The sequence below is a fragment of the Haliaeetus albicilla genome, chromosome 7 (genome assembly GCF_947461875.1).
Source record: "Haliaeetus albicilla chromosome 7, bHalAlb1.1, whole genome shotgun sequence".
NCBI lineage: Eukaryota > Metazoa > Chordata > Aves > Accipitriformes > Accipitridae > Haliaeetus > Haliaeetus albicilla.
The window spans coordinates 38,489,899-38,503,393 of NC_091489.1; the positions used below are offsets into that span (position 1 = coordinate 38,489,899).

General features: G+C 50.0%; 1 protein-coding gene across 1 annotated transcript; it reads right to left on the minus strand.

Annotated features, from left to right (window-relative positions):
* Positions 1-51: 51 nt before the first annotated feature.
* On the minus strand, positions 52-9,871 carry VPS11 (VPS11 core subunit of CORVET and HOPS complexes). The gene is made up of 16 exons (XM_069787802.1): positions 9,698-9,871; positions 9,121-9,265; positions 8,793-8,928; positions 7,565-7,728; positions 7,216-7,463; positions 6,610-6,811; positions 6,177-6,328; positions 5,032-5,218; positions 4,484-4,627; positions 3,803-3,991; positions 3,250-3,411; positions 2,635-2,774; positions 2,124-2,326; positions 1,412-1,583; positions 1,077-1,299; positions 52-334 (listed from the first exon to the last, which is right to left on the minus strand). The coding sequence occupies exons 1-16, from the start codon at positions 9,853-9,855 to the stop codon at positions 170-172; spliced, it is 2,790 nt and encodes a 929-aa protein (XP_069643903.1). The 5' UTR covers positions 9,856-9,871; the 3' UTR covers positions 52-169.
* Between the last annotated feature and the right edge of the window lie 3,624 nt (positions 9,872-13,495).

Below are 13,495 nucleotides of genomic sequence, written 5' to 3' on the forward strand. Positions count from 1 at the left end.
CTCCCGGAGGCCCCGCCCTTCCCCGTGCGCCCGGTACTCTGGGCGCACGGCCCGGCTGCCAGTCCGGTTTATTGGGGGGGAGCGGAGGGACAGACGAGGGTGAAGAAGCCCGAGCGCACGCGGGGATGCCCGTACAACCCGAGAGGGCGCGCGGTGACGCGGGCCGGCGTCAGGTACTGCGCTTGGCGTGGATGAGCAGCTCCCGCTGCAGGCCCGCCTCGATCGTCGTAGCCGCCTTTCCCGAGGGCAGGTCCGTGATGAGGGTGAGCTTATTGAAGACGCCTCGGCCAAAGTAGTCGGCGACAACGGAGAAGCCGTCGTTGGAGCACTTGAGCTGCCGGAGACAAAGCAGCAGCGTCAGGAAGAGCCTCCCGAGCCCCCGGCCCCCTTTCTTTCAGCCCCTGCCCCGCAGCCTCGTTCTTCGAGACACAGCAGCCCAAGCCTCCTCTCCTTGGCTGTTCTGCTAGTTCGAGGCAAGTGCTGCCCCAGCAGCTTCCACCGCTAAGGTTTTCTGCCGCTGGCCCTTCCACCTCTTGTTCCAATCCTACGTTTTGAGCCATGCGCTCAAGAGGTAATGAACAATTATCTTAAGGAGGAAAGCGACTGCCTCAGCTACTCAAGCTTCCACCTACGTTAACATGTTCCAGCTGATGCCCCGCTCTCAACTTCGCCACTTCATCCTTGGGGAGGACGATGCAGACACGGCACTTTTGGCGTACCCCGCCTGCACCATCCTGTCCCTGTTCCGACTCACGCTACTTTTTTTTTTTTTCCTTTCTCCTCAATTTGTTCTATGCAACTTGTGGACCAGCTGTCACACGGACCAGTACATCTCGATCCCTTTCAGGGTCTGGTGAGAATACTTTCTCTTTCACCTTTGGAGAGCATCAAGGACTCGTTATGCCCTATACCTAATGCAGACAACCCAAGGGCTTAATGCCTCATTATTCGCAGTCAGCATAACCTCCTTTACAAAATACTTTCACCCTTACCCTTCTCTACCAGCCTCTGGGTATCTGTAAATGAATCTAAACCCTACTTATTTAAACTTGGTACGACGGGCCACATTACCCTACCTGATGCTGAAACTGGTCATGCAGATCTCTCTTCTGCTCCTGGGCTCGGATCATGTCCATCACTTTGCGATTTTCTGGCATGCAAGTAGGACATTCTGAATCGCTCTCGGAGTAGCTTTCAAAGCAATGCTGGTGGAAGGAATGGCCGCACAGGAAGTGGACTGAAGGCAGCTCCAGGGCACTGGTGCAAATGCTACACTTGGTCTTCTGAAAGATCTTGGGACTGAGAGAGTGAGAGGAGGCAGAAGGGCGAGAAAGACAAAGTATGCTTTTCCTTAAGAAAAGAGAACAACGGTTTTATCCCCTATAAGACAAGACAGCACACAGTCCCGCACCTTGCTTTTAGCTCTTCGATCTCCTGGCGGATCCTTGTAGTTTCTTCTCGGTATTTTTGAATTTTCTGCTCATCCTGCTCTATCTGGCGGCTCTGCTTCTGCAGCTTGTTGACAAGATAATCCTTAATCACAGACAGTGTGGCTGTGGAGTTATGAGCCAGCGTCTGCACAACTGAGAACAACAGAGATGTTAGTTTAAACACAAGCAAAAAAACTGCAGCTACACTAGTCAGTCCTACCTGGACAGACCGGTTTCCTGTAAAAGGCCACTTACAGACAAAGGCAGTCAGCATTTCTTACTGAATCGGAGAGCTCATTTAAAAACTCGATTTTAGTTTGACCTCTTTCAGAAATGGGTGACTGCGAGCATGTTTGGATAGCTCAGACCAAAAAGGGCAAAGCAAGGATCTAGTGGATTGGATTCCATTTCAACTTCTCCACCAAGGCACAGCAGGAGTTTCAGCAAGCCCTTCACCTCCCCACACTGACAGAACAGAAGTCACATACAGACATCTCTACGACTGATACAACACATCTTTCTTCCTAATTAGGGGCCTGTAACCGGCATCGCTTTTCCCTATAGAGCACGTTATTACTTCCAATGGTGGGCTCAAACTTCGTTGATACTTCTCTCAAATTTCTAATCTACAGAGAGTGCTATAAACTAGTTTGGTGGTTGGGTTTTTCTGGGGGTGCCCCATGTCGTTATTACCAAGGAGCGGAGGCATAAGGTTCTTGCTCTCAATGTGTTTCAGCACCGCAGCAATATACTCTTTGCAGTCCTCCTCCTTCCGTGCAAAGTAGCCGAGAGCCTGTTCCCAGAGACAAGCCTCTTGGTCTCCATACAACTCGCACACCTCGATCACCTTCTTGTACTGCTCGTTCTGCATGTGGTAGTGCATGATCTGTTGGAAACTACAGGAGAAAGAGACTCATCAGCTGCAACAATCCTTCCTTTTGAGTTGTTACAGGGACCTCCGTTTTTCACCCAGCCGTGCAATCCCGAGACATTCACACAGAAGCCAAGGCAGATCTGTCATTCACTCTCTACATAACTGCCCTGCTCTATCAACAAGGTATTTTCAGCTGAGCAACAATCTACAGTTCCCATCTTGAGATACTAAAGAGGTTGTTACCATTGTAAGGCAGGGACATTTATGGCTCAGAAATCCCTGCAGTGGGGGCGGGGGGGACAGGACCCTATAGACAAGAGCAACACTCACAGTTTGCCCTGCTCATATAGGTAGAGGACACCATCCTTGAAATTGTGCATCTGACATAAGACCAAGGCCTTATCAAAGACTGTTTTGAACCTTCCACTCTTCAGGAGGGTGAGGGCTTCATTGTGCAGCTTCTCCTTGATCTACAGAGAAGGGCGAGAGGTCGGGGAGAGCAACACATGCGCAGAGAACATTTTGCACTAAGACCTGACAACAATTTGCAGCTCTTTCAAAGAGGAGGACAATTTTGCTGTTTGCCCTCTATCCCTTTTAAGCAAACAGGACGTGATTTCTTCCGCCCAAACAGCCAGCATCCTCAGAGATCTAGGCAAGCAAATAGAGCTACTCTTGTGGGAGAAGCATCTGCCCACAGAGGTTGTATTGTCTAGAATCTGTTCTTAAATGAGATTCATACAAAACAAGCTCAGCCTCACTGAAAGGCGTATTCTCCCGCTAGCAGGCCGCTTTCCCATTTATGTGCCATTTGTCCAGCACAGCGTATGTATTGCCTCATGTTACCAAGGCCCATCTGGACAGGTTAAGGGCTGGCAAGAATGCAAATCTGATTCAAAGACACCAAATGTCCCTCTCAAAACACAAAGCTGGAGGAGCTCAAACCTGCTCATCTTGTTCATGTGCCCAGTTCTGGAGCCGAAGTTCCAGTAAAGTGTCATAGACACCCTGCGGAGAGTCAGCCTGCACCTCAGTCATGTGCTCCAGAAAAGCCTTCAGTTCTCGGGAGTTGTTCGCAAAGACCGGAATGAACTCCTCTGAATTAGCCTGTAACACAGCCAGAAAGAGTTGAGCACCCAGTTCAGTCTCAGCCAGACTGGCGCTTCTTCCTTGCCGCACCAAGTGGTCATTCCCAGAGTCCATGACACGACAGATACAGCACGGTACGGGATGCCGATCACGGCAGGAATCAGTTCTGAGCAATAGCTTTAAGCAGTCTCTTGTCTCTGGGACTACCAGTACACCAGGACGGGGCTTCTCATTATACCTAAAACATCAGGCCTGCACCGCAAGGCACGCAGGAGCACTCGCTTGCTGCAAAGTTGAGTTGCCTCATGTTATTAGTGCCCACCTGGAAAGGTTATGGGTTGGCAGGAATGCGAATGGGATTCAAAGACACCACTCAAGAGCAACAACTCTCAGTCAACGCAAACCGTACCTTTTTTCCTTCCAGCATCCCAGGGCCTTCGTTGTCTCCCGACGGCCGGTAATCAGTGCAAAGGATCTTCAGCAATTCTGTGGTTTCATTAGGGACATGGTGCATCAGGATTTTACCGTACCGCTTCATGTTACTCTCTGCCTGATCAAAAGGCAGTTTTCCAATGTAGCACAAAGCCTCTTGGTAGTTCTGTGGAGGCAGCCAGCAAAATAATCACATGAGAATGGCCTCCGCTCTCCGCTTCGAGGTTAGGACAGAAAGCACTGAAGACATGCTGCAAGTATGCCACAAACACCGTTTCCTCTGAATTATCACCTGGTTCACTATTCCTGCTTGTTTTCTTCCTCACAGAGGAAGACCAGCTGTGGCCCAGGGGAAAGAGAGCACGATTTAGATCAATCTCTCACTAATGACCCTCCTTCCTTTTAAAGGGCACTGTAAAAAGCCACATCCGAAAGAGAACAAGACCCTCCAATTTCCACCCCTAGTCTACCGCAGAAGCCAAAAGTGGAAAGCCAACACACAAGCAGCAGCAGCAGGTGTTGTTACTGCTGCCTCAGCAGTCCTGTCAGCACGCTAGCTGCAGGGAAGAGGTCAGTGAAATGGTATTCTCGCTGAAGAGGAGGCTAGAGAAGTGGTATTCTCCCCAGTAAGAACATGGGAGCAATAATGTCTCCTCACCTTGATGTCCTCTAGCTGGATTTTGAGGTACCATTCATGATGCGCGTGCTTCTCTGCCAGGTATACAGCATGGGAGTAGTAACCTGCTTGACGAAGCACCTTGATCGCCGTTTCCACATCAAAGTGGACCTCGCTCTCACTCGTCTATAAGAACAAAAGCAGAAAGATGGTCCCTCAGCAACATTCCCACAGTCCACAAGCAGCAATCATTTATGTAAGAGGAGGAAAGCCGGAGCAGGGACAACTTAGTACCTCTCACACACGGGAAAGATCACACATGCAGAAAGGAAGTGGTCTAACCACCTCTCATTAGCTTGCCAGTCACACTGGCAAAAGCCAGCACGCTCCAGACTCAGACAGCAAGCCAGGCAAACTGAGAACATAACCAAGAGCTTGGAAATAAAGGAGCAAAGACAGGGGTACGGAGGGACAAATCCATGCTCTCTCTCAGATGCCCCATGGGAGCCAATTTACAATGTCACTGCTACCCCTTCTTAATTATGATGGTGACATAACTACTTTGCATGATTTCACCTTCCCCCCAATACCTTAATGAACTCCTCCAGTTTGGAGCTGTCTTTGAGTTTGGTATAGCAATTCAGCAGAAGTGTAGTATGGTCTGCATTGGCCAGGGACTGCAGGTGGAGCGTCTGCAGATAAGCAGTGAGGTTGTGGATACGCTGAGCGTCCAGGAATTTCCGAATAACGTAAGACGGTTCCAACTTCCCTATAGTTCTGGGAGGGGAAGCGTCACGTTACAAGAGACCGTATACTCAGGAAGTCAAAATAAATGGAGAAATTAACAGAGTACGGAGAAGCCTTAACTTCAGCAGGCACTAACCCACTTGGGACCACTCAGCTATGCATCAGAAGTAACAGCTACATATGGTATAAGACCACCCATTCATCTGCACGCACAGTGAAACAAACAATCCTCTACAAAGGCTGCCATCGGGACGACACTTGACAGCACACAAGGAGTTAATCCTCCTTTAAAGGAGGCAGTGAGAAGATGGACTACGCTCTTGACCACAGCTAACCGGGAAGCCCAAAAAAAGGGGAGCAAAAGCTACATTTTCCTTCATTTCAGTCGCGTAACTCAAAGTCAGCTTTAAACACCCGTGCCCACATGGAGCAGTTTAGCCACAGTTATCCTGACACTTAATGCAAGTTGATAATAAAATACGTGCCAACTCTCACTGGACGGACTCCAAAGTTTCAGTTCTACAGGAACGTAACACTTTGTGGCATTTTAAAAAGACCGAACATGAAGCCCCAAAACAGGCTGCTCCAAGTTTTAAAAAACCCAAGACATTTTAAAACTGACATTAAGCTGTTTGAGCATTTTCCAAGAAGACTGCCATACACGGTCAAATCACACCACCCATCTCACCTAGAGTGATCCCTTGTTTATAATGATGTCATCAGGCCCCACTCCATCCCAATGTGCCTTCATTATTCATGTTAAAATACGATCAAAGAGGAGAACTTAAGGTGTACAGAGCAATTTTCAAGCAACTTTTTCAGAGGCTTTTAATCTCACTGACATGTTTCTCTCTACTGGTAGAGCTTTCACCTCAAGCCGTGCTTTATTGTTTTGGTTTGGTTTTATTCCTGGGCTGAAACAGAAACCAAGGCCTCCGTAGCTCCTATCCGGACTACACCGTCATGGCTCCGTAAGACCCCCACTTACCGGATATACTGCTGGATGGCTCCATCATGGTTCCCCTTGTTATACAGATGATCACCATACTGCCGGAAAATCTCTGACAAACCATCGCTGTCCAAGTGGTGGCTCTTGGCCAGGTTAATGGCCATTTCAAATAAGTTCTTTCTGAATAGCATCTGTTAAATACACGGCAAGAGCAGTATGAGGGAAGTAGCACCCCACAAAAAAAGGTCAAACCCGCCTGGAAGACAACTCATTTCTTCTTTTGGGTGCCGTACACACACACATGCTCGGGCTTTTAAATACCAAATGCCTTGTAACACTGGTTATGCTGAAAAGCTGTTGGGTCACTTGTTACGTAACTCACTTACCTGAATGGTTCAACTTTTCAATCTGCAGAGCCAGTACAATCTTGCAGACATAAGGCAGAGACTAATAACAAAACAGATTTACATGCCTCGAGTTTGGTTTGCGTGTCCTTCTCCTGCAGTACGTGAATCTTCCCATCCCTGGTCAGTACATACAGAGAACCCCACTCTGCTAAGACATCCACTATATCATCGAAGATCGAGCTGTATGCAATGAACTTGTTGCACAAGTCATAGATATTCAGGACTTGTTTGTCCGAATTCTGTGCCTCATTCCCAGCAAACTCTGACCTGGAAAGCAGAAGAAAGTTTTGAAAAACAAGGAGACCATAACTTGAATTCTTGATACCTATGCAAACTAGGGATGTCCAGAGAGCAAGTCATATGTGGGTCCATTTGGGCGATTAAACTAAGCAGACCTAGAGGCAAAACACCAGGTATTTATACACAAATTCCATCTATGCGTTAGACTGAGAAATTCATAGGACTGGGAAAAAATCCCACTCATTCAGCATGCTTAACTGCACTACTCTCACAACACAAGTTAATCAATATATGGGTCCAGATGAATCTTAACAACCTCTGAGAAAGTTGCAGTCGGCCCCAAGAGCAAAGCTTCACAGGGAAGAAGGAAAGAGGGGGAAAGCAGGAAGCTGCAAGAGCAAAAAGAACTCGTCTGTTCCGAGGAGCCCTACTTTGGAGAAGTCTTTCGGTCCTTGGAGACAATGATGAGGTACCCCCGATACCAGTGAACAATCAGCTTTTGTCCCTCGAAGGCAAAGCAGGGGCCACGTTCATCTGGCTGGTAAAGGTACACACAGTCATTTCCCGCCACAATGAACTGGAGATCCTGGGAGGGGTCGCTGAGAGATGAACAGCGCAATCCACATCCATGAGTGTCCAGCTCCAGGTGAGGATAGTCTTTCACTGAAAGCATATAAGACTAGAGAGGAAACGCAAGGTTTTGGGGATCACTCTGAACTAGACTCTGACGCCAATGCAATTTGCAAGTTAGAGTCTCATTTTTTCCAATTAACTTCCCACCTGGATGTTCTCCGTGGTCACCACAAATAGGTGTGTAGTTTTGCCAGACTGTCGGAAAGCCAGGCCAGTAACCGGGTAACTGCCTTCATGTAGGATCTGGGTCTTACTATGCCGGTCTCGAGTGATGTCTCCTTTTGTAAGTACAACACTCCCATCTGCAAAACCTGGTGAAGGGGACACACTAAACTGTTACTTATATGATACACCTGAAATATTATCCAGCGTAAGTTAGGGCAGCTCCAGTCAGTGACAACACCTTGCTCGCCAGCAACGTATTATGTAAAAGGATTGCTGCAGGTTCTTGTGTCAAGAAGTAGGCACCAAACAACCCCCGATTACTCCTGTTATGGTTCGGAGCTGTCACCCAACTGCACACAGGGTGTTGCGGTTCAGCAAGGTTCAACTTGCTTTCCACACGCAAACTTCACTCACGGGGCTTTTTTTGTTTGAGTCTGTCTGTACTTTGTTTTACAAATAGCTTTCTCATCCACCAATTGTAACTATCATTTTAATTCACTTGCTTGTTCGAAACATACTACACACTGTTACAAAGACTAGAGGAAGATTTCCTAAGAGCAAGTAAAACATGCTGTTTTCACAGCTTGCCGGCAGCCCCAGTCCTGCAAGTTGTGCCAGGGTAGAAAGCCACAAGACACATACGGAAAGCATTTGGATTTCAGTGCAGGGGCCAACTCACTGAAAGCGCTTGTAACCTCACAGCATTACTGCTCTCACTCTGTCAGAAGTTAAGCAAGAAATATTACAAAGGAATGGTTAAATCCAAAAAGGGAAATTAGCTTTTTTCTTTTAAAAAAAGGTTTCTATACAGTGCTTGAAAAAATCTCTCTGTAACATTAAGTATCAGAAAACCTATGTTTTTTCCCCGTACTACAACAAAAGCTAAATTTCGTACAAAGTTCGATAAATGCATAATCTTACTGACTGGCGGGGAAAGATGACATCAACTAAAAATATGTGCTTCCCTTGTAAGTATCAAAGTTATTACTGTAATATACACAGACTCAGGCTAAATTTATGTATTTATCTTCTCAAGCTCTCTGACAGCACAAAATAGACTATCTCCCTGTAAGAATAACATGAAAACTGCGTGAGAAGAAAAACTGTCAGGAGGTTCTGTGCCGGTTTTTGTGCTATCTATTAATTTTCCTTACATCTGAGTCAGGACCGTAACATTTTTCTTAAATTATTACAGTTTAGTTTTACTTACCAATAGCCATGAAGTTAAGATTCTCGTGGACAGTTAGGCAGGATACGACTGTGGGCTTGTTACCCGGTATCGCTGGAAAAATTCGTGTGCAAAGAGGATTGCCACCATCTCGTTTCTCCAGGTTCCAGACTTTAACCTACAAACGACGACAATCTGGCATAAGCAAAACATGAGGTGTTAGGCGGCCAAGACCCAGCATCAAATGTAACAGTGCCCAGACTGAGCAAGCTACTTAAGGTAAGAAAGGCCAACCAAGGTAATTGCCGTAGTCTTAAGAAAGACCCCCCCCAATACAAATGCATTTTCCTCTCTTGTTCGTTTGACTTACCAAGGGGTTAATACCCTCTTCGTCCTCACCAACAGAAACCAAGATACTGTGCTGTTTCAGCTGGTACAGATGCGTTACCCTTAGCTTGTAAGCTTGGAAGCTACTGAGTTGAAGGGAGCGAGGCAAAAACCAAATCTGACCTTCCATATGTAGATCACGGTTAAGGCACACAAAGGGGCGGGGAAAAAAAAGAAACCCAAACGCACACCTCCAATCGCACCGGAATCAAAAACCTTAACGCTTGCTTCTTGCTGACCTCTGGTAAGGCTACAGTAAACACACGTCTGCAGAGCAACCCAAGAGCACCAAAACACCCAGCGGCCGGGGTTTTTTTAACAGGCAAAGGGCAAGAGAGTGCAGGAAGCCGCCGCACTCCCACGGCTGGAGAGGCCCCAAGCCCACGCGGGAGCCGTGCCCGCGCTAGACACCGCCAGGGACTCGCCTGCGGCGCGGACTCGACTCGACCCGACCCGACCCGACCCGGCCCGGCCCGGCCCGACCGGCCGCGGCTCCCGGCCCCACCGAGCCCCACGCAGGCCAAAGCGCCCGGCGCCGCCGCCTCCCGCCGCCGTGCAGGATATCCCCGAAGACGAGGCTTCCCCGGCCCGAGTCGCAGACCGCGATGCCCGGCGGCAGCGCGAAGGGCTTCCCGCCGGCCCCATCGGGCCCCGGCGGCTCCTTCACCGCCTCTCTGTCAAAGAAGACGAAGCGGCGCCACTGCAGGTAGGCCGCCATCTTGGGGACGGGCCCAGCCCTCGCTTCTCACGTGACCGCCTCCCCCGCCCCTTCGGGTCCCTCCCGCGGGCCTCGGGGGCGGGGGGGCACGTCTGCCGGTGCTGTCCCGCCTTCGGGACCGCGCCGGGCTCACGCCTGCGCGGGTGCGTAGGCGCACGCAGGCCGCCGCCACCCAGGGGGCAGGGGGAGCTCCAAGAGGGGAATCGCCGGCCAGCGCCTGGCACGGCCCGGCCTCGTGGTGGTTGCCAGTCCCGCGCCTGCGCCCCCGGTTGATTTTTCTGCCGCTGCAAAAGCCGTTGCTCACGCGCGGCTTCGGCCGGCAGCTCTTCGCTGCCTGCGGGAAACCGCGCCGCGAACGGGTCTCCGGGCAGGACCGGCGCTGCCCGGGGCGGGGGAGTTTGGCCCTGGGAGGTGGGGGGGGGCAAGGGCTCGTGCCCCGACTGCGCTTTATGCAGGCAGTGCCGCGCGGGACGCTGTAGGCTCTGACCCGGCGCTGCCTACAGCCCCTGCTCCTGCCCTGCGTCAAGAGGTCGTCTGCCAAAGGGCAAGCGTTGACGCCAGCTTGGTTTCACAGCTGCGTCTGGCTTTACCGATGCCACGTGTGGCCCAGCAGCGAGGTCTGACCGCGTTCATTTGCCCATCGCCACCTCTACAAGCTCAGCAGAGGAGGTGGGGGAAAAGGAGGGGAGGCACGTGTCAAAGCCCTGTGCTGTAGCGTCCAAGGAGCCTGAAGCAGCATCGGCCACAGGCCCTGCCTGGAGACACCCACCTCGCTCGTGTGCCTGCGTGGTAGGGTCACTCTGGCCAGCAGCTCTGCTCCCCCTACCCCACAGCAGGAGAGGGCAGATACTTGGAAGAGCAAAAGCTGAAAACTTGTGGATCAATAGGTGAAGCAAAGCTGCATGCACAAGCAAAGTAAGGAACTTGGTCGCTACCTCCCATTGGCAGGCCACTTCCTGGAAAGCAGGGCCTCGGCACGCGTAACAGTTCCTTGGGAAGACACACAAACCGTAACTGCAAACACTTTCCCCCCCTTCTTACAGCTTTTACTGATGAGCATGACATCATACAGTATAGAACATCCCTGTTGTCAGCTGAGGTCAGCTGGCCCAGCTGCATCCCCTCCCAAGTTCTCGTGCACCCCCGGCCTACTTGCTGATGGGAGGGGAAAAAAAAGAGACAAAAGAAAACCTCAGCACTGTGCAAGTGCTGCTTAGCAGTGGCCAAAGCACTGGTGTGTTACCAACAGTGTTTTAGTCACAAATCCAAAACACAGTATGGGCTGCTGTGGAGAACACTAACTGTTACAGCCAGACCCAGTACAGTCTGGCCTGTGTCTGCAGCCTGGCACAGTGCAGCCCATCGGCCCCATGGGCAGCCAGGCCTTGCAGTGACCATGCACCTTGCAGAGGGCAGGTGGGAAGCGGGGGTTGCTGGCCACAGGGACACAGCCCCACCAGGTACTACTAAAAGAGGCACAGGAGCACAGCACAGCATGCAATCCCCAACAGCACCTTCCCCCTGTCACTTGCAGGGAAGCAGTGCCCCCCCGCCGCTCCCCCCAGCCCACAAGCAGCCCAGTCCTGCTGCAGGCACTGCTCCTCTTTTTCTGGCAGCAGCGCCAGGCAGGGCTGGCGCACCGGGGACCTGCACAGTCCCAGGCCTGTCCCAGGAGCAGGCTACAGCAGGAAGGACAGAGGCTCCCAGGCCAGCAGCACCCTTCCTTGCTGTGCATCATCAAGTCCCACTTTCAGCCTCCACTTCTAGCACTACCTGCTGTGCTGTCCTCTGCACGATGCCACATCTGGGGCCAGCCACAGCCTTCCCAATAATGCTGGTACATCCCAGCCCTCCAGCAGCACTGGCTTTTTTCCTGTCACTGCCCAATAGAGACATGTGAGCTCCTAAGATGGTGGAGATGTCAGTTTACACTCCTAAACCAGACTAAAAGTACTTAATTTATCATTAGACTTTCATTTGGGCAGATTTCAAGGGCTCACCTATGCTTTGGTCTATGGAATTTTTGACTGAGAGCAGGTGACAGCAAAGCCACCTGAAACCAATACCTCACAGAAATTTTTAAAAGCCTGTAAAAGTCACTGTCCTTCATAATTACTTTATTTCCAGTGTTCATTCCCTTTTCTTCACTGACCAGCAGAGAAAACGTCTCAAGTTTTATGCAACCCTGCTTGCTGCAAAAGTGCAGCTACTGCCTATGAGGCCAGCTCTAGCTAAAGAATCCAACAGATAGAAGAACTCCAGGACCTGCTGAATCAGAAACTCGGCATACACAATTACTGCTAGGTTTATGCTGGACAATTACTTGTGAGGTTTTCGGATAGCAGCCGTCAAGTTCCAGTCTCAGGAAGGTCTTGCACCATAGCCTTGGTTACAGCTTACAAACTCTTTTCAGAGCTTTCACAGCACTGCTGAGTTAAGGTTCAAGAAGTGCTTTGAATAGGACAACCCTCTTCCCTCCCCCAATGCCTTCAAGAGCTCTCTGATGAAAAGCTGCAGCCTCGTTTTCGACATTTGCCATGAAATTTTCACACTGTGCTTCAGCTGTGTGCACCACGTATGTTTTATAAGGCCTCTGCCACAAGGATACCCACATAGTTTTTACCTTGCTCCTTGTTTTAACTGCTGATGGTGCTCAGCTACTCTGGCTGCGAGAACTGACCATAGGTTGGGAACATAGTATTAATGTATGTACTGAAGCGTGGCAGCAGCTTTCCCTCCCTTTCTAGCCAGCTCTCCCATCACTGCAAGAAAAAGCAGTGCGCCTTTCACATACTTCAGCTGAGAACCACAAGTCACTCTGGTCAGAAGAACCCACTACATCCCACACCCTCTCGTTAGCCTTGGAAGAGAAACTCACACAGCTACCCTGCCCCTGAACTAACATGACCAGAGACACAGCACACACAAGAGGTTTCCTGCAGCACAAACAGCCAGCAAGGCAGAGCTCAGGGGTGACTCTTGATGAAAGATGTAAAGACACAGGTCCAGCCAACTCTTGCAGCACTGCTCCAGCCCCTTACAGAAACTCTCATTGCCAAAGTCGGCTAATCTGGCACTGCAAGCAGATGCCAGGTAAAGTCTACTAGTCTAGCTGAGATGAGCCTGCAGAGCATCAGACCCTGGAACAGCACATGACACCTAGGGTGGAGGGTCTGTACGGCAAGAGAATGCCTCTTGTGGCTGCAGGTCACTCTGGAGGGCAGACAGCCTTTCCATTTATCTCCAAAGCTCGTTGCAAGTATCCAACGTATGCCAGGGTTCTCTAGATCAGCACACTTTTTGCTCAACACAGTTAAAAGAAAAAAGACGAGACCAAACTGGAGTTCCAGGGAGCTTTTATTGAGTTTAATCAACAAAATCAGGATTTTACCATTCATCTTTTTTGCACTCAGAACTCATGAAACTCTTCACAAGTCAGTGCAGCAACGCACATACAGTCAGAGAAAATACACTCTCAACAAAATCTGAGCTCCACTGGAGAGTTTGCCAATTACTGATTTAACAGAAAGCCAATTTTCCCCTCCCTCCCCTGAATGTTTTCAAGGACTACTCCATGTTCTTTGCTGGTTAACAGTAAGAATACCAACCTCTTGACTAGGGACCAGTGGATTACAATATT